Below are 20,114 nucleotides of genomic sequence, written 5' to 3' on the forward strand. Positions count from 1 at the left end.
CTGCATATACCTGTACCGGCCGTGATCCATCGTCCAGTCTCTTCTCCTTGCCTCTTGCTCCCTTCCTTCAAGAACATATCATGCCCGCTGCTACCCTCAACCGTGACCGCACCGCCGGACAGCAGCACCCAGGTGCCCGATCCCAATTGTACCAAGATCAGACGGAGGATGCCCGACAACTCCACGATCTCGCCCAACAATACAACCAAGACCTGCTCAATGGCACCCCACATTCCACACCATCCATCGAAACACTCGTCATGTCCATGGCACTAGAGCAAGACGTCGATCTGTCCTCCTTCAGCATGGCATCACAAGGCGACCCTCAATCCTCCCTGGCACCCAATGCCAGTTGCGACCCTCCAAGTAGCCAGGCCGGACAGCAGGGATATGCCGATATCAATCAAACACAGCTCTTGTCCGGATCACGGTCTTAGTTCTTTCCTTCTCCCCTACCTCCTTTGGAAATCCATCAATTCTTGTGGAAGATTACTTTCTTTTTTTATCTTCCTGCATCTTTGTTTGTTCATTATTCGTGAACCCTGTTCATAATTCATTGTTTGCTTGCCTCTGTGAGGTATGCGACACACAAAAAAAAAAGGTTTCCTAATTATACATATTTACTTTCTGCACATACCACCCCCTCTGCTGCAAACGGGTGCAATGGCTGAGCACTTTTGGGTTTTCGGGTAACCTTAAATTACATCATTCTCAGCCCACTTCTTCCCGCCATACCACGCCCACCTTCCCAATTGGAACCCTCGCTCCCGTAAAAATAGCAACGCATTCCTCCGCGCTACTTTTTTTTTTCTGCTCCTTCTTCACATCCACTATCCACACATTTTCGGATCACACCCACGCGTGTGCAATTGTCTATATACCCTCTTCATTGTCGTTTTTATACATATATTTCACACCTTTTGCTTATCATAGATTCACACACATTCCTTCATTTCCAGATGTCCAACGAATAATAAAAAATAAAAAAAAAGCCAATCGCTGCCCTCAATTGCTTCTGTAAAATCGACCCTCTAGTCCCAATTGCTTCCTGTATGACATGTCTCGCTAAAGTCAATCGATCGTCGCCCAGTGTCCCCCTGGAGGAACAAAATCTATTGTGTTGGATACGAGAGCATACGATTTACACTCGCGACCCTGACATCACATGCAGAAATGACAGGTTTGTTTTGTTGTGCGACACCCCACACACGCTGTTTATCCTCGCTTGAGCTCAGCCCATTGGCTTTGCACTGGACCAATGAGCGTACGTCTTGCCCATGGTCCGCGGTGCATGGTTGACCCCTCGCCCTGTAACACTTTGCCACCATTTTTTATCACCCTCAACCTCAGTCCACCTTCCTCGGCTCCTTCATCTCTTTCCCCCATCCTTCTTATCCCCGTCCGCCATAAACACTTCTCTCAACGTCGACACCCCTTTCCCAAATACCAACCATACTCTGTTCTGCAGCTGCACAAAGCCCTTTCTCAAGCCTCCCACCACCTGTTATTGCATTTTATTCCCTCAGCTCGCCTGGTCTGCCGCGACTGGCACTAAATCTCTACCGCCCTTTCTAACCACGGTTACTCTCCCTTCTACCGATATCTCTGCTTCCGGGACCTCGCTCAGGCTTCTGTCGAATGCGCCTAGTAGAAATACGCGACTGGAAACCTGCAGCACGCCTACACCTTGATTATCAGGATACGTACAAGGTCCTTCGGAAGAGCTCGAACCCAGTCCTAGTAAGTAGTGCTTTCTAGGAATGATGAAGTAGTCGCTCAGGGACGCGAACAAGGGGGCAATGAGAGGTCTCGTAGAACTGGAGGTACTCGAAAACGCTAGTCTCAAAGAGTGTCTCTACCCAATGTTTGGACACCTTTTTGGATTGACAGTCTTGCGACTTTGCGATGCTCAGGGTCCTTTGGTCGATCTCAACTTCTTCCTGTGATCGCGCCCGAATCTGTTGGAAGCCTACCTCACGCTCTGGATGTATTCCGAGCAACCACTGTCTTTGAAGGAACGCGAGGGCGACATTGAATTGAGTGCTTCACCCTCAAGATTACAGCATTGGCTGCAAGTCTTGGAACCCAATTGCTTTCTGCTGGACCAAACCACTCTCCAAGCCTATGTCTCCGCGATCCTAAAGATCCACAACGCCAGGACCACAGCAGCTTTTTATGACAGCAGCAAAGGGGAGGAAGGAGCAATGCGCCACCGTCAATGAACTTTGATCAAGATCTATTCTGGGACTTCCTCCGTCAGGCCTGGACACTTCTTAACGTCTTTGTTTTACCTTCTACAGACACCCATTGTCGCAGGCGGAGATACTCCAAATGGTCCATCATTCCCCGACCCAGCGGGAGCGCAGTTGGAAATCTCAGAACTGTACCTGACCCAATATTGATATTCGTTCTGTCAAAGATGTGATCGACTTTTTTTATGACGCTCGAGATTGTCGCTCCCAGCCTAGCCGGCTACTTCGAATCGATTTTCGAGAAGGAAAAGAGGTCGTCCACAGCGAGTTTCTCCATTCCGTCCTTTGCAGAGTACCATTTCTCCTGTACTTGCGTGCGCTATGTTCCAGACTTTTCCTCGTTCATTTTGAGTTCAAGTCTGCGGGATCCTGCAACAACAAAAACGATAACGGATACAGGGTCGTCAGCAGAATCGACATCAACAATAGTAACGTTAACAGTACCGATGGATAATGGACATGCCAAATCCTTCGCACAGATCACATCAGTCTCTGAGAAGAGTATCAAACGACTGGCTATATGCCGGCTATATGCCGGTTATATTTGCTGCCTAGAATGAAGCATCTGGAACACATGGCCTTGACGTGATGTATATTACCGAGCTCAAAAACCGGGTTACAGAGTGGATGAGACAGTGCCCAGCCACGGCGCATCGGCTGAGAGAAGACTTGAAAGGAGTGCTTGGGCTCAACAAACGAAACTCCACTATAGCAATGGCGACAGGGACAGGAGCAAGACCTTTAGAGCAGGATCTTTCTTCCCCGCCGATTCCGAGCGCGGAGCCGCCAGCGCAGCGGCCGTGAAACTGACATCCGATCAAGTCAGGCAGATTAGCGACAAATCGCAGGCCATGCTTTTGCTCAAGGCTTCAAAGAGTGATCCGAGTAAAGAATGGCGTATCACATCAACTTCAAGAATGAATGCCAGGGATATTTGACTTCTGACTAAGTGATTTTATTGAAGATCGGCTACAGGAGCAACTATCACGCATGGGTGTGAGAGTTCGGGCAGGGTGATTTATAGTGGAGAGGCGATTGTATTCTAGACTCAATGCTTATGAAGACCGAGATCCCGTGTGATCCATGCTAGAGTTTACTCCACTGTAATCATATCGACCATAGAAAACTATTGGACCGGACGCACCAGAAGAATAGGGGGAACCAGTGGAAGCGGAAGCAGAAGACGTAAAAGAATTACAACAAAGAAAAAGTTGAACACCACGAACACTGTGATAGTGTCTACATTGAGCGCACCAGAGACGCGTTGTTCGTCTATGGTTTACGTTGCACCTCGCCGAGATGTGTACTTTGTCTTCTCTTTCGCTGCATCTTCATGCGTCCATTAAAAATAATAACAGCCGAATATATTGGTAGCAGATCCTATCAGAGTGCTTTGTCATGCGGATATACAGAAGACCATATCGCGGAAGTGATATAGCGAACGAGTTTATCCAGACAAAAGGAACGCACCCCTTGTTTAACACTGATAGTTTTTCCCTCACCCGTGTTTACGCATCTCCAGTTCTGCAGCGATTTAGAACTAGAACAAGACCAGTTACGTACCACTCCAGCCTATTTCATGAAATAGTGCGTTCAATGATCTGGATCCACGCGGACACAGCTATTTAAGAGCACCGTTTGCCAATCGATAGAACCCCAGTCTTTGTCTAGCAAACATCCACTCTGCATCACACATCCTGACCCGGCCCTATTGCGAGTTCGAATCCCTTCAACCCACGTATACGACCCAACATTTCCCACCACCAAAACAACTTACATGTCCCCCAAAACCCCCGAGACCCTCCACAGGAGCGCCACAACTGCGCCCTATATGAACACCCATCAGGCCCGGATGCAGGATCAAGAGAACCGAAAGCGCATACGAAGGGAGGCCCACCAAGCGCGTATGCAACAGCAAGCGCTGCAAAAAGAGGCACGAAGACATGCTCACGAAATTCGTATGATGATACAAGAGGGTCGAGGGGTGACTCGCACGGGCGATTATGGGGTTTCAATTGACTTCCAGAGGGCTTTCAACGAGCTGACAAGACCTCAGTCTAGTCAGTCAGGGTCCTTGAACCAGAAGCAACAAGTACCAGAACAAGAGCAAGGCAAGGACCCATCAGGTCAACCAGAGGCCCAAGAAAAAGTAGCTTCAGACAGTAACACGCAATAAAGCTTCTTCTTCGTAAACCCATCTCAGGCCCCATCTCCAGATGATTCAACTGGGCCTTTCCTTATCAGCTGTAGCTCCAACGAATGCGAAATGAACCATTTTTCTCCTTTGCTGCATATCGTTTATTTCTATCCCTCACATAACAACTAATAAAACCTCTATTTCGCAACAAACTAATAATCATCGCCACGACTCAAGACCTCCTTGCGCGTGGGACGCAAGACTAATGTATGTTCATACTGCGCTGTAAAAGACCCCTTGATATCGACCAATGGTGGATATCCCTCCACATGTCCCGAATCGCAAAGACTCTTGAGCGCCAACAGGTACTTATCTTCGCCCACGCGGTCCAAGTATCGCCTGCAGAACGGAAGCGTACCGAATTCGCGGTTGATGGTCTCAAACAGTGCCTTAGCCCTTGGAAGACTAAGCGGACGAAATTAATTAGTCAAAAGAAAAGAGGAATTGTCAGCACAGGATCAACATTATGATCTTTAAGTCCACAAGGAATTTGTGAAAAAAAAAAAAAAAAAAAAAAAAAAAAGGAGAGCTTGAGGCTTACCGAATGGGTATCTTGGGAATGTCATAGGCACGAGCATAATGACTCGTCTCCATATCGTATCGGACAATACCACGTCCTGTACTTCCAAAGGTCTCGATCGCAAAATACTCGCCCTCCTCCATCTTTGTCGGATCTCCGTTGTTGACGATCGGCACAGCCTTCGTTCCGTGAATTTTGTATAGGTCAATGGAATGTCCTGTCAGGTTGCGGATCGGTTTTACTAGTAAATGAAGAAGCAGCAACGTTAGACTTTTTTTTTTTTTTTGTGAAAGAAAATCATTTTCAGAACCCAACTCGCGATTTTTTTAAATGTTGAAATGGGGCCGTACCTTGATACGTCTTGCCACCGATCTCGACTTCATACGACTCCATGACTTCCTGGATAGCAGCTCCGATATCGCCGAGCCTGACATCAATACCGGCCTCTCTGATACCAGTGTTCGTAGCATCCTTGACAGCCGCCAAGAGATTGTCATACACCGGATCAAACGTAAGCGTGAATGCCGAATCGATAATTCTTCCTATGATCCGTCCACAAAGGCGCATTAGAACCCTTTTCGTCACGCAAAACAAAACATAACATAATATAACATAACATAAAAAATAAACAAAATGCTGTCATAACATATACCATTGACATGGACACCGAAATCGATCTTGCAGACATCTCCATATTGCAGGACAATTTTATCTCCCGCATTGGGCGTATAATGCGCCGCGCAATGGTTCAACGAACATCCTGTCGGGAACGCAATTCCGGACTCAAATCCGTTGGCCTCGACGAGCGTCCGTGTGCCGTTCTCTATCATCTCACAGATCTCGGTCATGGTCATCCCGGGCTTGATGTTCCGACGGGCGTATTGACGGACTTGACGATGTACCTCTGAGGCGCGACGGACATCGTTGTATTGGTCAGAGTTCTGTCTCTCGACCGCACGCTTTTCCTCGTCCGTTGTTCTCCACAGGTTGCTAGTCAGCAGAAAGATGCAAATTAGAACTTCTTTAGGTGCTCAAGTCTCTCTTTCTTTCTTTCTTTTTTTTTTTTTTTTTTCTTTTTTCTTTTTTGTTGCACCATTTAGTCGCAGTGACTATAGGAACCGAAAAGAAAAAGAGACATACTCATCCTTATACTCGCATAGCTCTCCTTCTGGGTAGATCTTGCTTGGAAACAACACTGAGAGTGGGATAGTCGGAGGCTCTGTCTGGATCTTTTTCTTCTTCTTGTTGGTCTTTTTCTTCTTCTTCTTCTTTGCGCCAGCTAATCAAGGTAACAGATAGATGCGTCCCATGTTAGACCAATTGATCGCTCTGTAGAAACCCGAGTATCGGCCGTTCTTCTGACCCAATCATACGCACCAGTAGCAGTCCCCGAGGCAACTGCTTCCTCTTCATCGTCGTCTTCATCGTCGTCGTCCTCTGCGTTTGCGTCCTTTGATGTCTCCTCCTTCTCCTCCTTCTCTGGCTCTGCTTCACCATTCACAGGAGCTATATCAGCGTCATTCAGAAATTTGATGTCAGCTGCAGCTCAATTGAATTCGGAACAGCGCGTTCAGCGATTCTTTCTTTTCGATGGCTCTTGTATTTTCTTATTAGACCTACCTGCTGCGGCGGCCTTCTTCTTCTTGTTCTTCTTTTTGACTACTTCTCCTGTCGTTGCTGCTGGTCCTGCCTCTGTGGCAGCAGCCCCATCCAGCTGGGTCTCTGGCACGCCGTCAGCAATAGTTGTGTTTTCCAGTTCCTGTACAAGGGAATGCATGGTGTTGACAAGAGTCGTGTGGGGTGTGTGTATTCGAAGCTGATTCCTATTGTCTCCATTGTGGACCGTCTCTAATAACAAGCAGTCCCGCAACAGCAGCAGCAGCGACCTGACGCAGCACTCCCCTTCTTCACTCCGTTCTCAGCTCATACCATCAACGCCTAACACATACACACAAACACATCGACATGGACAGTAAGTCTTTTGTTCATGGAACCGACTTCAGCCTCCTATGAATACGGCCAAGCTCTTCAGGAACTCTAACCCTATACACTATACATTCGTGTTCCAACCTGATAGTCGATGACTACGAAGAAGACATGATGCTCGACGAAGACGAGTTCATTGCCCCCTCACCCACAGGAGAGGAGCCCTATGAGGAAGGAGCCTCCCGGTTCGCAAACACACGCCAACAGAACGTCAAGGTTGTCGACAAGAACTTCTTCAATGGCAAGTACTTTGCTGGTTTTTTTTTTTTTTTTTTTTTTTTCTACTGGAGTCTCGTGCCATGGAAACACGCACGCCATCTCGACCTTATTGGCTTCCCTTAATGCTGACATGTCCGTATGTGTGTATGTGTGTGTATGTGTGTTTGTTTTTGTTGTTGATGATAGACTTCCCTGACCTGTTTGACGATGACCTATGAAGGGAAAGCGACGGTACTTTCTTTCACAAGCGGTGCAGTGCAGCGTGCAAACGAGCATAGCCGAAACTAACGCCACCAAAAAATAAAATAAAGTCGCGCTCAACTGAAATGCGTCAAGTTCACAATGGTCCAATTGCAAACTGAGATATTGGCTGTGATGATGTCCACTCGACCCTGGGTGAGGGGGAGAGGTAACGGGGCTGGACCATCGGTGGCACTCAAAATAGAGTTTCGAGGAACATCCGCACCAATTGAATATGCCACAGTGCAGAATGCGGACATTGCCATGTGTCTGTGTTTGTGTGTCCCTTTTGCATGGCCCCAATTGCTCTCAAATGCATCGTATCCTCTCCGTCCCCTCATCGCTTCTCTCTTTTTTCCTTTCTCCTCATCTCCCTACTCATTCCACTCAGCCTGATGTCGGACAACCATCAAGACCCGATCGCTCCACACTCGGACACGCTGTCCCAGTTCTTCAACCAGCAGCATCCAGAGACCGTGCTGGTCATGGCCCGATCCTTCTCCAAGAAGAACGTTGTCTCTGCAGCAGTCGTCCAAGTCCATCGGGACGGATTTGTGATCGAGGGACAGACTGCGCAGGCCGGACCGACATTGCAGGTCTCGGTCTCGTTCTCGAGTCCGGCGCTTTCTTTGGTCATGGCGAAGGAGGCCTTCTTGAGGATTGGCAAACAAGCCGAAGCCGAAGCTGAAGCCGAACGGGGGTCCGTTGTCCGTCGTCAGGTAAAAACCTGCCTTAGTGTCACCGAACCTTGCCATGCATTCCAAATGTACCTAAATTTAAACGCGCACCTCTTTTTTCTTTTTCTTTTTTTATTATTTCGGGAAGCAGATCCCAGGTCAACCACCAGGTCTGGGTGTGTACTGGCCCCACTGGAGCCCCTTCCTGATCGCGCTCGCCATCAGCGTCTCCTCATTCTTCGTTGTCTACTTCTTCCCCAACGTCAGCATCCCGCCCTTCGTTTGGATCAAACAAATCTGGGGACTCGATACCGTCCGCACCTGTGTCCATTTTGCAGTCTTCCTGCATGGCTTTCAGCTGGTCACGGCATGGTATCTGATGAAGCGCGTGGCCAAGTGTCCGTTTTCGATCAAGCAGGTCCTGATCTGGTCCGTGTGTGTTCAGATCATGGGGATCGGATCAATGTTGAAGCTGTTGCCGATCGTGTACAATAGCAAGTTTGTGAGCGACGAGATTGAAGCCGAGGAGAAGGAGCTACGACAGAGACAGCAGCAGCAGGAGGAGGAGGAGTGCTAATGGTAATTTGAGATGTTGACTGGAGCAGGACTCGCACCTAGACTTATAAGATATTTAATAATGAATAAAAACGACAACAAACGCGTCCAGAAATCGAGAAATCTAGAGTTCAACGAAAAGGATCCCTTGGGGGGAAGAATGAATCTGTCACATCATGCTACTTCCACGGACGGATGTACTGTACACTAGTCCATCGGCAGATCGTGCACTACCTGAAGGTAAGTACTTCGTACGATCTTAAAAAGAAAAAAACGATCGAGCCAATGCTGGCCGTTGTCTGCACGGGACGCAAAAATCCAATACCTCCTTCACTCCTTTACTTAAGCGTTCACACGGTCCCCATTCGCCGCTTTTCTTTGTCTTCTCCACACATCTTCGTTTTCTTCACCCCCTCTCCACGCTTTTCGCCTTATACGACAATAGTTTTTTTTTTTTCCTTTTATCCAATGTCCAGCCTCTTTGAACTCTCACCTCGATGCCAGGAACTTCACCGGCGTTTGACAGAATTTGTCGAGGTATATAGCCATCACCATAACGTTCCTTTTTGTCAATGTCGAGTTTTATCCGCTCCACATCTTCATACTCATCTCATTGACCAATTCTTCTCTCACATGTAGAACGATTGCATCCCCGCCGAAGAAATATACGAGAGCCAGGTCGGGCGAGGCGACCAGCGATGGAAGGTAAGGACTTTAATAGGCATTCATGGAATATCGGCCTATGAACCATATTCTTTTTTTTTTTTTAGTGTTCAATCCAATAACAAAACCCATGCTGCTCCTTTATACAGGTCGTGCCTCCGGTTATCGAGGAACTCAAGGCGAAGGCAAGGTCTTTAGGTCTCTGGAACCTCTTTCTGCACAAGGGTTACCCCGAAGGCCCCGGATTGACCAACCTCGAGTACGCCCATCTCTGTGAGATCACCGGTCGATGCCCTCGCGTTGCTCCTGAGGTAGCCCAAAAAAAAAAAAAAAAAAAAAAAAAAAAAAAAAGCTCCAAGGTTGGTTTCCTCCCCCTCCCCCTCTTTGAGCTGTCGAGTGAACTAACATAGAGCTTTTCTCCATTCTTCCTGTCCTTCATCCTACAATCCAACAACGCAATAGGCACTCAATTGCTCAGCACCGGATACGGGGAACATGGAAGTCTTTGCCAAATACGGCACCGCCGCCCAGAAACAGAAATACCTCGTCCCACTCATGAACGGTCAGATCCGTTCCGCCTTCGCCATGACCGAGATCGCCGTCTCCTCCTCGGACGCGACCAACATCGAGACCCGGATCGAACGTGTCGGTGACTACTATATCATCAACGGACACAAATGGTGGATTTCCGGCGCGGGCGATCCCCGTTGCAAGGTCTATCTGGTCATGGGGAAGAGTGACCCGAATAACGAGAGTCAGTACAAGCAGCAATCGATCGTAATTGTGGATGCGGATACACCGGGGGTGGAGGTCGTGAGGCCGATGACGGTGTATGGATATGATGATGCGCCCGAGGGACATTGCGAGGTCAAGTTCACGAACGTGAAGGTGCCCGTGGGGAATATCATCGCGGGCGAAGGGAGGGGGTTTGAGGTCATTCAGGGACGTCTTGGACCTGGACGCATTCATCACTGGTACAGTTCTAGAACGCGTACCTGACTTGTACTTATCCTTCTGTTCGGATCGGTATGCTGTTATGTGACTGATATACCGCCCACTCTTCCATTTATTTGCTTGCAAATGATATCGAACAGCATGCGGGCGGTTGGAATGGCAGAGCGTACTCTGGACTTGATGATCGCCCGAGTGACGGACCCCTCACGCCGAACGTTCGGACGCGTGCTCGCCCAACACGGCACCGTGGCCGCAGATGTGGCCAAGATCCGTATTGAGCTCAATGCTGCCCGATTGCTGGTCCTGGCCGCGGCCGATAAGATCGACAAAGTCGGTGCCAAGGGTGCGTTGCGCGACATTGCCATGGCCAAGGTCATGGTCCCCAATATGCTCCAGAGAGCCATTGATCTGGCGATTCAGGCACATGGCGCCGCTGGTGTTAGTCAGGACTTTCCTTTGGCCAGATTCCATGCCGGGGCGCGTGCTCTTCGCATCGCAGATGGTAAGTCTAGGCCGTTTCGTTTCGTTTCGTTTTTTTTTTCTGGGATGGGATATATAGATCGGATGAGATCAAGAAGTCCCGGTGCTAACGGTTGTGAAAATGGTTCTTTTGAACGTTTGCTGCTTCCACAGGTCCTGATGAGGTGCATATTCAACAACTGGCACGATTCGACCTACTCCGCGGCGACGATATTCGAAAGAAGCAAGAGGCCGTCAAGGCGCGCCGCGCTCAGATTTTGGCGAACCATTCCAAGCTGTAAACGTCGCTGTGCATCCTTCACACGATAGTAATAAAGAGAGAAAAAAAAAAGAGGGGGGCCTTTGAGATGACGATGAATGATTTATGTTTATTATTTTATCTATGATGGGTGAATTGTTTACAAACGACTTTTTCTTTTTTTTTTTTCCGTCCAAGAATGCGCCATTTTTTTTTTTTTTTTTCCTTTATGCCGATGCTGCTACTGCCGTTGAAGGCGCCGACAAGGATGCGGCCGCGACAGAGTTATTGGCCTGTGTTGCGGGATCCTTGACGATATAATTGCCCTGCCTGTCCTTTGCAAGGATAGCCTTCCACTGATCCGTGAGGACCTCCTGCTTTGGTCGTGGTGGTTCCGTGAGTTCGATGGCGGCGACGGCCATCATCGTTAAAATCGTGAATCCCTGGGCGTACATACGGGCAGTAACAATACGTTGGGTCGTCGTCAGACCCTTCTTCGAGAACGTGTAGCCGAGAGAGCCGGCCATGCACGACAACCAGGCCACACCAACGACCATGTTGCGGTTCTCGCGGACCTGGTAATTGAGCTCGGCAAGGACACCACGTTGTGCGCGGATCTCGGCACGCTTGGCCTCTGCGGCCTCGGCATCGAGGTGACGGAGCAGCTGGCGGTCTTCGTAGTGCACACGGGCGTGGTCACCAAACAGGATCGAGGTTGCGGCGACACCTGTTAATGAATGTTTTATGTGCGAGATCAGTTAACTAAGCTTGTTTCGGGCAATTGAAGAGAAGACATGGGTTCTAAAGAATGATAAAAGGTGGACAAAAGTTGGTTGCGTACCTGAACCGAGAAGGAACATCTTCATAGAGCGGGACATGGTCTGATAAGTCCGGGAGTAGCGGGCACCGGACATGGCGACGAGGCCTCCGGCAACGAGAGCCAGACCGGCACCCTTCGCTGCTGCGATGGCGATCAGCTCGTTCTTGTCATCGTGTGTTTCGAGGTGAGGGTTCTTGAAGTCCTGGGATGCCATATCAGTCATTATTGTTTGTAGTGTGATAAAGTTGAGTGGAAGTGTGAAGTGAGGTATGAGGTGCGCAGTTGTCGGAAGGTATCTCGAGTTGGAGTAAGGAGGCGGGTATTATGAGCAAATGAGTGAGTGGATGAACGAGAGGGAGGAGGAGGTAGGAAAGAAGGAAAGAAGGAAGAAAGAGTCGAAGGAGCTGGTGCTGTTGTTGTTGTTGTTGTTGCTGCTGCTGCTGCTGCTGGGCTTTGTCAATGGTCGGTTGTTGATTGCTGGTTGGTGTGTTTGTTGTCTGTTGTCGAGAACTGCCCCTCCCTCTCTTTTTATATCGCTCCAAATTGTGAGACAAGTGGGTCGATACGGAAGGAGGGGATCGGCGGGGGCAGGGTTTGTGCTTCTTTTTTGGCTCTTCCCGTCTCTGTCTTTCCCTCTCTCCTGGGCGGCCTACTATTTATTCCTACTATTCTTTCGTCACTTTGTGCTCCTTCGCTAAATTACGATTAGCCATGATTACAAGAGGAGGTGCGTGAGAAGTTTGTTTCTCGGGAATCAGCCTGGCCTCCGCTTCTTTAAAGCCTATCCCATACTTGGCCCATCGACCGAAGTCCTGTGCTCTCCTGCGCAGTCAGCCATACAGCAGTAGAGAGTTGTGTGCCTGAGACTATACACGCTGTGCTGTAGATCACATTCAGATACACATGGGGGACGCTGCTACACTGCAACCCAACTTAGGCATAGATCTGATGCCTTGCATGGGTGTCGTGTCTTGGAGTAATCATTCATGATGAGGGTTATCTCCGGCTCTGGCTCTGGCTCTGGCTCTCCTCAAGAGAGGATGCCTGGGGCGCAACACGGCCCACATGCCTGTTATGGAAGTGACATCCGAGGTGTAGGCAAAATATTTTTTTCCTCCATTAACCATCAGTACGTGGGATGACAAAGTTGACGTTGATACTCCGCAGAATACCCAGCCTGCTCTATTTCTCTCTCTCTCTCTCTCCATTGAGGAGCCATTGCCGTCTGCTGAGTACCGCACCAGTAGTAAGAGTAGCATAAGCATGGCTCCTGACATGTCGACCCCTACGTCGATGTCAAGATAGACTATGGAATGTCATCGAAAAGGACCTTGCTGCTGTTTTATGGGACAACAACCTGGCTCGGGCGTGTGTATGTAGGCACCCAAAATGAACCTGACCCGAAGGTGCCCTCGTTATGCATGGTTCCTTGGACATGATGAAGGCCATCCAGGTCCAACAGATCGTCATTTGAGGATCATTTGTGAGTACATTCCATTACTATTGTCGACTGCAAGAAAGACAGAGAGAGGCTGTCAACCCTCCTTAAAACTTTACCTAATACCTTATACCATTCCCCAATCGAATCTACCAATGCACCGATCAGCACCGTTTTTCTATCACTCTTCACTCTTCATGTACAGTGCCGTATAGCGGCCTATCCACCCTTAGCGCCAAGGTGGGTACATGCGGGTATCCGGGACACTGACAAATATCTTTCCTCAGTCCCTTCAGACACGGATCGGAAGAGCAAGCAAGCGAATGAATGGGAACCCAAATGCGGCAGACAATTTACATTTCAAAAGAGGGACACGCACCCACTCGAATTCACTTTCCCCACTGCTTCCTCCGAGCTTGCCAATCAGCCATACCCATACCCAGTCTGATTCCAGTCCAGCTCCAGAATCATGGATATATATATTTCCTGGCCAGATGCCTATCGTTTGTCATCAGTCATTAGTGTGCTTCTTCCTCCCTCATGGGTTTATACCTCTCCACAACGCGTTGACTAGCAGAGATGCGATCAAACAAGCCTGGTCCATGTGTCCCTTATATAACCCTCAAAGAGAACCAACCTTTAATTATACATCCCATTGTCCACTAGACTCTATCCATTATCCAACCAACTGCGGATGCAATTGAGTCCTTCTGAGCTATCTTTGCGCTAAAGCTAGGTGCACAGAGGGGGACCATCGCATCCAGGCAACACAATGCATTTGAAAGTAAGGGTGGGTTACGTTGGTCGATCTGTACCTCCTTCTTGGCTGCCCCACAGATACAAACAAACAAGATCCTCTCTCTTCCCCCCCGTTCAATTGTGTAATTTGCATACAGATTCTGCCCCTCCCACAGCACGCTGGAGAAAAAGCTCTCTTCACATGTCACTTTTTTTTTTTTCTTTCAATGGGTTCACTTTACGAAGCCAGCCAACAGTCTTTTTAGGCCCCTCCTCTCAGCACCTTTTCTACCACCTTTTCTTCCACCTTTTCTCCTCCTCCAACTCCTTCTTCTTTTTCTTCTTCTTCTTCTTCTTCTTCTTCTTCTTCTTCTTCACTCACCCTCTCCCCTCTCTCCTCTTCCCTCTCCTCTCACCTCACCCCACTCTTTCAACATGGCTTACGAACTGCCTCCGATCGGACACGCCCTCAGCGGCGGCGTTGCTGCCGCGCTCGCCAATGTCGTCATCTACCCTCTCGACATGGCCACCACCCGCGTCCAGTCCCAATCCACCAAGGACCCGGCCTCTATCCCCCACTCTCACTCCTCGTCCGGCCGCAAGGAGCAACTCCCCATCGAATTCAAACGCCCTGAACTCCCCTCTTCCACCTCTTCGTCTTCGTCCTCAAAGACCTCTGCCCTATCTGTCTCCCCAGATGGCCGCAAAAAGACCACGACGACGACGATCACCACGACCACCCGCACCGTCTCCTCCCTTTCTTCATCTACCTCAACATCCTCGTCGACGACCTCAAAGAAAACCCATTACACATCCGTGCCGGACGCGCTTCGGCAGACCTACCGATCCGAGGGCTTCTCAGCCCTCTACGCCGGTCTCGGCTCCGACACCCTCGCGACCTTGACCTCGAACTTTGTCTACTTTTACGTCTACATGGCCCTCCGCCAACACAAGGAACACCGTCGTCGGTCCGGTCAACTCTCAACGATTCAGGAACTCTTCCTGGGCGCCGAAGCCGGGGTTATTTCCAGGTTCTTCACGGCCCCGATTCATGTCGTCACCACCCGACAGCAGGTCATCGGGAAGGAGCTCTCGACAGAGAGTGGGAAGCCGATCAAGGTCTCTGCTCGCGCGATTATCAGGGATATCTATGCGCAGGATGGGATCCTCGGGTTCTGGGCCGGATATGCGCCGACGGTCATTCTGTCGATTAACCCCTCGATCACCTATTTTTTGTTCGAGACCCTCAAGAAGTTTATCCTGGCCCGTCAAGCCCGCGCCGCCGCCGCCGTCTCTGCGGTCCCCAACGGCTCGAAATCTGCTCTTGTGGCGGCTGCATCGTTGAGTTCACTCCAGATCTTTTTCATCTCCGCATGCTCAAAAGCCATCGCCTCCTTTTTGACCTACCCGCTCATCCTCACAAAGACAAAGCTTCAGACCAAATCCGAAGATGCCAACGATGGCGACAACAACAACAACAACAACAACAACGCGGACGAGGAATCTCTTATCGGAACCGACTCTGCTTCTGTAGCAGCTTCAGGAACAGCATCGTCATCACAGGGGAAGACAAAGGGATTCGACGGCATCTCAGATGTGATCAGGACCGTGGTGAAGGACAAGGGCATCAAGGGTCTCTACACCGGATGCCAGGGCCAAGTCGTCAAGGGCTTCTTTTCCTTCGGTCTCATGTACATGATCAAGGACCGTGTCGTCGCCTGGATGCTCACACTCTTCCTCGCCCTCCACAACATGCGCAACCGTGTCACTTCGGCGTAAAGTCTTTTTTCTTTTCTTTTTTTTTTCGACAAAAGACTTTGTACCCCCAACACCCTCCCAGCCGCTTTACGCCAACCCAAACCATGCAACATAGACTATAATAAAGAGACAAATTACAGCAGGCAGAAGCAACATGTTTGGTGAAACACAATCTAATGACTAAATAGCATAGAGAAAAAACAGAGCATGAAATACAAGTCTACGAAACCAAAAGTGCTTCGCCCAAACTAATCCCCTTCTTTTCAGTCTCAGCTTCCTTCGGTCTCCACCTTGCTCTCGCTATCCTTGCCGCCTTCGCTCTCGCCATCAACACCTTCGGTCCTCTCAGTCGTCGCCGCGCCCAACGGATTTACCTGTGCCTCCGCCTCTGCCTCTGTCTTCATAGGCGACGAAGGCGCCGAGATCTCCAAAAATGGCGAGTACATCTCTGCAGGTGTCGACGACCGCGTCGGCGTCATCGTCGATCCTCGCAACGCTGCTGTCGACCCTACTGGCAAAGACTGTCCCCCACTCCCACTCCCACTCCTGGATCCCGAAACCGGACTCGCATTCGACTCTAGTGCCTCCTGCAGCTCCTTTTCAATTTCATTCTGACTCTCCTGATTTGACATGCCATCTTTATCACGACTGCTGCCTCTGGTCAATGTTGGCGAGATCACTATCGGTACTGTTGGGATCGGTGCTACAATCGGTACTGTCGAAGTCTCAGAACTTGCTCCTACCAGATCTGCTAAACTCGACGTCCCCGACGTTGAGGTCGACGCTGACGCACTCTTTGACGCTGTAGGGGATTTGGGTGACATGGGTGACAACGGTGACCTGGGTGACAGCGGTGACTTTGGCGGCACGTACACATAAACCCCTTGCTCCGGGCTATTCCTCGGTTTCGTTTCCGTCTTGATCGTCGTCGTCTGCTTCGCCGAAGGGATCACAAACGTCTCTGCTGTCGCCCTAGCTCTTTCTTGCATAATTCTCTTCTTCCGCTCATGCTGATGAATCCGTTGCTGGTATTGCTCCTCCGCGTCGCGCTGCGCCTCCAGCAGCTCCTTCTTCTTCGCCTGAAAGAAACTCGACACATTTGAAAACATCCCTGCTGCCCTCTGCCCCAATGCCGCCGTTGCCGCCGCTGTCGCTGCTGTCGCCGGGCCTAGCGTCGAGCTCAGTGTAGACGCCGAAGATCCTGATCCTGTTGTCAAACTCGAGCCTGGTCGTGAAGACCCTGACGGCTGCTGTTGATAGGCAGAAGGCGGCCGTGGCGAGGACGTTTGCGATTTCGGTGGCACAATCGCGTCGTCTAGGTCATCCTCAGCTGTCGGCTCTAAATCCGGAAATATTCTCGATGCAGGGCGTTGGATCGGATTGGTCGACGTGCCCTGGATAATCCCCTTCCCATCTGAAGGAGTCCCCTCTCTGGACCGAGGTGTGTACAATGCTGGTTCGTAGGATGATGCTGCGGGTCCCAATCCTTCTTCTGGCTGCAGTTTCTCGAATTCCTGCCACACAGTGTCAAAGACATTCGAAAGTCGTTCTCTGCTCGTCGTCATCGCTCTCGAAAACGACTGCTTCAAAGGCTGCAAGTTCTTGTCGATCCTCATATCCTTCAACTGACTATTATTGTCATCCACGGGATAAATCAGGTCAGACACCCATCGAAAAGCACTAGCAAAGATATAATACCAGACAATCGCGAAATCGCTTACTTTGCTAACCGCCGTTGAACGTGGGCCAAAGAAAAGTTGCCCTGACATGGATGCCCTGGCGCGACGATCTCATTGAGCAGCTCCCAATCAACATAGTCGTTCCAAAGCTGGTAATTTGGTGTTTGTTGCCAAGCCTTAATAAAATAACTTCCATAGTCCGATGTCAGGTCCCTATCTTACAGGTCGAAATAAAAAATGCGTTAAATCTCGGCGCAACGACTCCCAGTAAAGTCGCTTCAAGCAAAAGGCCGCGATTATAAAGACATCCTGCTCCCCTACCGGTTGCGCTCCCGATGCCCTCGATAGAATCATCAACTTGCGTATACTGTGAATGCTTTACACTTGACAACAGCGTCAAGAGATACTCTTCGAACTTTGCACGCAAATAGTCATCACTACCCGTGTATTCCGTTTGTGCTATTCAGTTCCATACACATATCAGACAAAGTAAGGTCAGGCCGACTCGCTTCAAGAATATTCTACCGAGTGGTCACATATATGATTGAACACTCACCATCATTAACGCCGTTGTCATTAACAGCCTCGATAATTTCGTCCATCCACCGCCGATCTGCTGAAGTCAAGCTGAGAACGCTCGACAGTGAATCCTGTAAAAATTCGACTGTCCCTGGCTCGGTCTAAACATAAAAATATCTCATGATGGGTTAACAAGACGCAAACCTTGGAAAATTCCATGCCTTGCTAGCTTGCGATCTGGCAATGGCCCTGCTTACATTCACAATAACGTCCGTTGCACAATCGCGATTATGTAAGAAAATGGCATTGGTTGTTCCGATGATATAGCTCCGTGTCTGAGAGTCCTGCAGGATATCGATCTGCTGAAGCGGCAGATATGGCTGAAAGAACGATCCCTATGTTTCCCAAAGCAAACGAAAATTACCAGTGCGTTAACAGAGCAGGGTCTTGCAGAATCCTGCAAGTAATTCTACTTTCAAAAATGAAGCCTCACCTCGCCAAAAATATGAAGAGGAAACCCCAGATATTTGAAAAGCGCCTGCTTATCCGTCGACTGTGCCGGTGTCTTTGACATGCTCTGCATATACAGTTCCTGCGAGTCCAGCAGCGGCGATCCTGCGTCCTGCAAACTCTTCAACAATCCTGGAATCAGTGAGATCAGCGAGTATTGATACGTGCACAGTGTCTCGACTGGATATCCAAAGAAAATGACCTATTGTTTTACCATGGTGTGATGAACAGCCATTGTCAGCAATCAGGGCAATTGACACAGATCACCGCTTGAGAGAAGAAAAAAAACCTGACGATCCCTGTAACCACGCACGCACCCTTTTCTCCAACAAAAGTAGTTTTAAGAGAACCAGGACTTTGTACTTGAATTTTTTGACCAGCTCACGAAGAGACGTGCCTAGCAGGACGAAGAATCATTAAGTATGATCAGTCAACGGCCAGAAGCGCCCTGAAAAAAAAGTAAACAGTTGAAGACAAAGTTTGATCCACAACACCAGCTCTTACCCATCATGAATGCAGAATCTGGTATGCTCTCCGAGACGGTCGCATCTAGACTTTCGTAGAATTGCTAAAAAAAAAACCAGTGGACATATCATTCGTCGGTCAATAAATTATCTCTAGTAGTAATCAACAAAAAAAAAAAAAAAAAAAAAAAAGCGACGCAACATAATAACTATCGCCACGCAGATGAATACTTACTGCAAGGATATCCGTCTGTGTAAAGTCCTTCTGACCAAACCACGCGGCCGTGACGACCGCCAACCTCTGCCGCAGGACTCCAAATATAGGCTATGCATGTACGTAAAGGAATGGTCACACAAAGCGTTAGCATTAACATCACATTGACTGTCCACGCTTGTTTCGTAACTTGGTTGCATGGGCCTCCCTCAGCCCTCTGCAAAAAAGACAACAAATCGACTTTGTTACCTGCGTTGCAAGTACGACGACAGCCTTCTGGACAGAACTTCGAGTGACATCATCAGTCTTGACCATCAAGTCCTTTGTCAAGATCTGTCGGTTACAGGATATCCCGAACAATGTCTTTGAGGCGTCTTTGCGGCCCTTGACAGGAGGTAGGTGAAAGTACGTGAAATCCTCGTCGCTTTGATGGCTCCCGTCTAATCATGTCATGAATATCGTTGAAGTAAAAAAAATGAAGTGAGAAATTAATGGCTGTGAGTACTGACAACAGGGTTCTAGGTTACTGGAGATCAATTCATCAAGGGATCATCAAGGATGGGATACCTGGGAGGGCCAGAAATGGCAGCAGAGACCATTCTTCAGGCACGTCTAACCGCATAAGTGAAGTCTGAACAGTCTGACTGGGAAAGGGCGGGAAGGCGTATTCGACAATGGGGCCATGGGCATGGTGACTATTAAGAGTTCCAGTTCAAAGAGTGTGTTATGTTTCCTGTAAGTTGCGTCCGTGCCAAGAGAGCCAAGGGAAAAGCACGTTTTGTTGGGTGAGCATGGTTTGCTTGCAACCGGGAGGGGAGGAGACGTACAAACCCACGACAATTATATGCAGTATCACGCCCATCTCTGCCTGGCTGTTGAGAAGGACGATGGTGGGGGATGAAGAAAGGGGGCGGGATTAAGTCGCGACGGAGGAGATGTAAAGGGGGGATGAATGGCGGAGTGGGAGTAAAGAGGGTGTGATTACCCATGGGC

The 20,114-nt window shown here is 49.3% G+C and overlaps 8 protein-coding genes across 8 annotated transcripts; 5 read left to right on the forward strand and 3 right to left on the reverse strand.

Moving 5' to 3' along the window:
• Nucleotides 1–3,927: 3,927 nt before the first annotated feature.
• Nucleotides 3,928–4,540, forward strand: BC939DRAFT_469376 (uncharacterized protein). The gene has a single exon (XM_051558008.1). The coding sequence runs from the start codon at nucleotides 4,030–4,032 to the stop codon at nucleotides 4,426–4,428; it is 399 nt and encodes a 132-aa protein (XP_051406414.1). The 5' UTR covers nucleotides 3,928–4,029; the 3' UTR covers nucleotides 4,429–4,540.
• Nucleotides 4,541–4,601: 61 nt separating this feature from the next.
• Nucleotides 4,602–6,746, reverse strand: BC939DRAFT_508379 (peptidase M24, structural domain-containing protein; the record flags this gene model as incomplete). The annotated part of the gene is made up of 7 exons (XM_051560992.1): nucleotides 4,602–4,854; nucleotides 4,991–5,210; nucleotides 5,320–5,511; nucleotides 5,622–5,959; nucleotides 6,110–6,248; nucleotides 6,347–6,475; nucleotides 6,590–6,746. 7 exons carry the CDS (start codon nucleotides 6,744–6,746, stop codon nucleotides 4,602–4,604), a joined length of 1,428 nt encoding a protein of 475 aa, XP_051406415.1.
• Nucleotides 6,747–6,934: 188 nt separating this feature from the next.
• Nucleotides 6,935–8,668, forward strand: BC939DRAFT_508380 (uncharacterized protein; the record flags this gene model as incomplete). Its single annotated transcript, XM_051560993.1, has 4 exons — nucleotides 6,935–6,941; nucleotides 7,047–7,200; nucleotides 7,806–8,133; nucleotides 8,240–8,668. 4 exons carry the CDS (start codon nucleotides 6,935–6,937, stop codon nucleotides 8,666–8,668), a joined length of 918 nt encoding a protein of 305 aa, XP_051406416.1.
• A 992-nt stretch (nucleotides 8,669–9,660) lies between these two features.
• On the forward strand, nucleotides 9,661–11,102 carry BC939DRAFT_469392 (acyl-CoA dehydrogenase/oxidase). Its single transcript, XM_051558009.1, has 3 exons — nucleotides 9,661–10,283; nucleotides 10,404–10,765; nucleotides 10,897–11,102. Exons 1-3 carry the CDS (start codon nucleotides 9,805–9,807, stop codon nucleotides 11,022–11,024), a joined length of 969 nt encoding a protein of 322 aa, XP_051406417.1. The 5' UTR covers nucleotides 9,661–9,804; the 3' UTR covers nucleotides 11,025–11,102.
• On the reverse strand, nucleotides 11,092–12,297 carry BC939DRAFT_497469 (uncharacterized protein). Its single transcript, XM_051559725.1, has 2 exons — nucleotides 11,823–12,297; nucleotides 11,092–11,708 (listed from the first exon to the last, which is right to left on the reverse strand). Exons 1-2 carry the CDS (start codon nucleotides 12,022–12,024, stop codon nucleotides 11,209–11,211), a joined length of 702 nt encoding a protein of 233 aa, XP_051406418.1. The 5' UTR covers nucleotides 12,025–12,297; the 3' UTR covers nucleotides 11,092–11,208.
• Nucleotides 12,298–13,221: 924 nt separating this feature from the next.
• On the forward strand, nucleotides 13,222–14,178 carry BC939DRAFT_46576 (uncharacterized protein). Its single transcript, XM_051557557.1, has 2 exons — nucleotides 13,222–13,284; nucleotides 13,408–14,178. The coding sequence occupies exon 2, from the start codon at nucleotides 13,488–13,490 to the stop codon at nucleotides 13,941–13,943; it is 456 nt and encodes a 151-aa protein (XP_051406419.1). The 5' UTR covers nucleotides 13,222–13,284; nucleotides 13,408–13,487; the 3' UTR covers nucleotides 13,944–14,178.
• Nucleotides 14,179–14,311: 133 nt separating this feature from the next.
• On the forward strand, nucleotides 14,312–15,874 carry BC939DRAFT_469399 (mitochondrial carrier domain-containing protein). The gene has a single exon (XM_051558010.1). It carries the CDS (start codon nucleotides 14,413–14,415, stop codon nucleotides 15,754–15,756), a length of 1,344 nt encoding a protein of 447 aa, XP_051406420.1. The 5' UTR covers nucleotides 14,312–14,412; the 3' UTR covers nucleotides 15,757–15,874.
• Nucleotides 15,875–15,877: 3 nt separating this feature from the next.
• On the reverse strand, nucleotides 15,878–20,104 carry BC939DRAFT_469401 (transport protein Avl9-domain-containing protein). The gene is made up of 12 exons (XM_051558011.1): nucleotides 19,949–20,104; nucleotides 19,689–19,816; nucleotides 19,371–19,561; nucleotides 19,143–19,232; nucleotides 18,948–19,011; nucleotides 18,761–18,840; nucleotides 18,427–18,645; nucleotides 18,191–18,328; nucleotides 17,971–18,094; nucleotides 17,736–17,873; nucleotides 17,457–17,631; nucleotides 15,878–17,364 (listed from the first exon to the last, which is right to left on the reverse strand). Exons 1-12 carry the CDS (start codon nucleotides 19,981–19,983, stop codon nucleotides 16,005–16,007), a joined length of 2,742 nt encoding a protein of 913 aa, XP_051406421.1. The 5' UTR covers nucleotides 19,984–20,104; the 3' UTR covers nucleotides 15,878–16,004.
• Between the last annotated feature and the right edge of the window lie 10 nt (nucleotides 20,105–20,114).

The sequence above is a fragment of the Gamsiella multidivaricata genome, assembly GCF_025024155.1.
Source record: "Gamsiella multidivaricata strain RSA 2152 chromosome Unknown BC939scaffold_129, whole genome shotgun sequence".
NCBI classification, from domain to species: domain Eukaryota; kingdom Fungi; phylum Mortierellomycota; class Mortierellomycetes; order Mortierellales; family Mortierellaceae; genus Gamsiella; species Gamsiella multidivaricata.

What these genes read in the sequence shown, in the direction of transcription:
- BC939DRAFT_469376 (XM_051558008.1), top strand. Translation starts at nt 4,030, where the DNA reads ATGTCCCCCAAAACCCCCGAGACCCTCCACAGGAGCGCCACAACTGCG.
- BC939DRAFT_469399 (XM_051558010.1), top strand. Translation starts at nt 14,413, where the DNA reads ATGGCTTACGAACTGCCTCCGATCGGACACGCCCTCAGCGGCGGCGTT.
- BC939DRAFT_469401 (XM_051558011.1), bottom strand. Translation starts at nt 19,983, where the DNA reads ATGGGCGTGATACTGCATATAATTGTCGTGGGTTT. An exon ending in TCGTCGTACTTGCAACGCAG is followed by an intron (nt 19,233 to 19,370) that starts GTAACAAAGTCG and finishes GTACATGCATAG; the next exon opens with CCTATATTTGGAGTCCTGCG. An exon ending in AGATTCTGCATTCATGATGG is followed by an intron (nt 18,841 to 18,947) that starts GTAAGAGCTGGT and finishes TCGTCCTGCTAG; the next exon opens with GCACGTCTCTTCGTGAGCTG.
- BC939DRAFT_46576 (XM_051557557.1), top strand. Translation starts at nt 13,488, where the DNA reads ATGCGGGTATCCGGGACACTGACAAATATCTTTCCTCAGTCCCTTCAG.
- BC939DRAFT_469392 (XM_051558009.1), top strand. Translation starts at nt 9,805, where the DNA reads ATGGAAGTCTTTGCCAAATACGGCACCGCCGCCCAGAAACAGAAATAC. An exon ending in CCTGGACGCATTCATCACTG is followed by an intron (nt 10,284 to 10,403) that starts GTACAGTTCTAG and finishes GATATCGAACAG; the next exon opens with CATGCGGGCGGTTGGAATGG. An exon ending in TGCTCTTCGCATCGCAGATG is followed by an intron (nt 10,766 to 10,896) that starts GTAAGTCTAGGC and finishes CTGCTTCCACAG; the next exon opens with GTCCTGATGAGGTGCATATT.
- BC939DRAFT_497469 (XM_051559725.1), bottom strand. Translation starts at nt 12,024, where the DNA reads ATGACTGATATGGCATCCCAGGACTTCAAGAACCCTCACCTCGAAACA. An exon ending in GATGTTCCTTCTCGGTTCAG is followed by an intron (nt 11,709 to 11,822) that starts GTACGCAACCAA and finishes ATTCATTAACAG; the next exon opens with GTGTCGCCGCAACCTCGATC.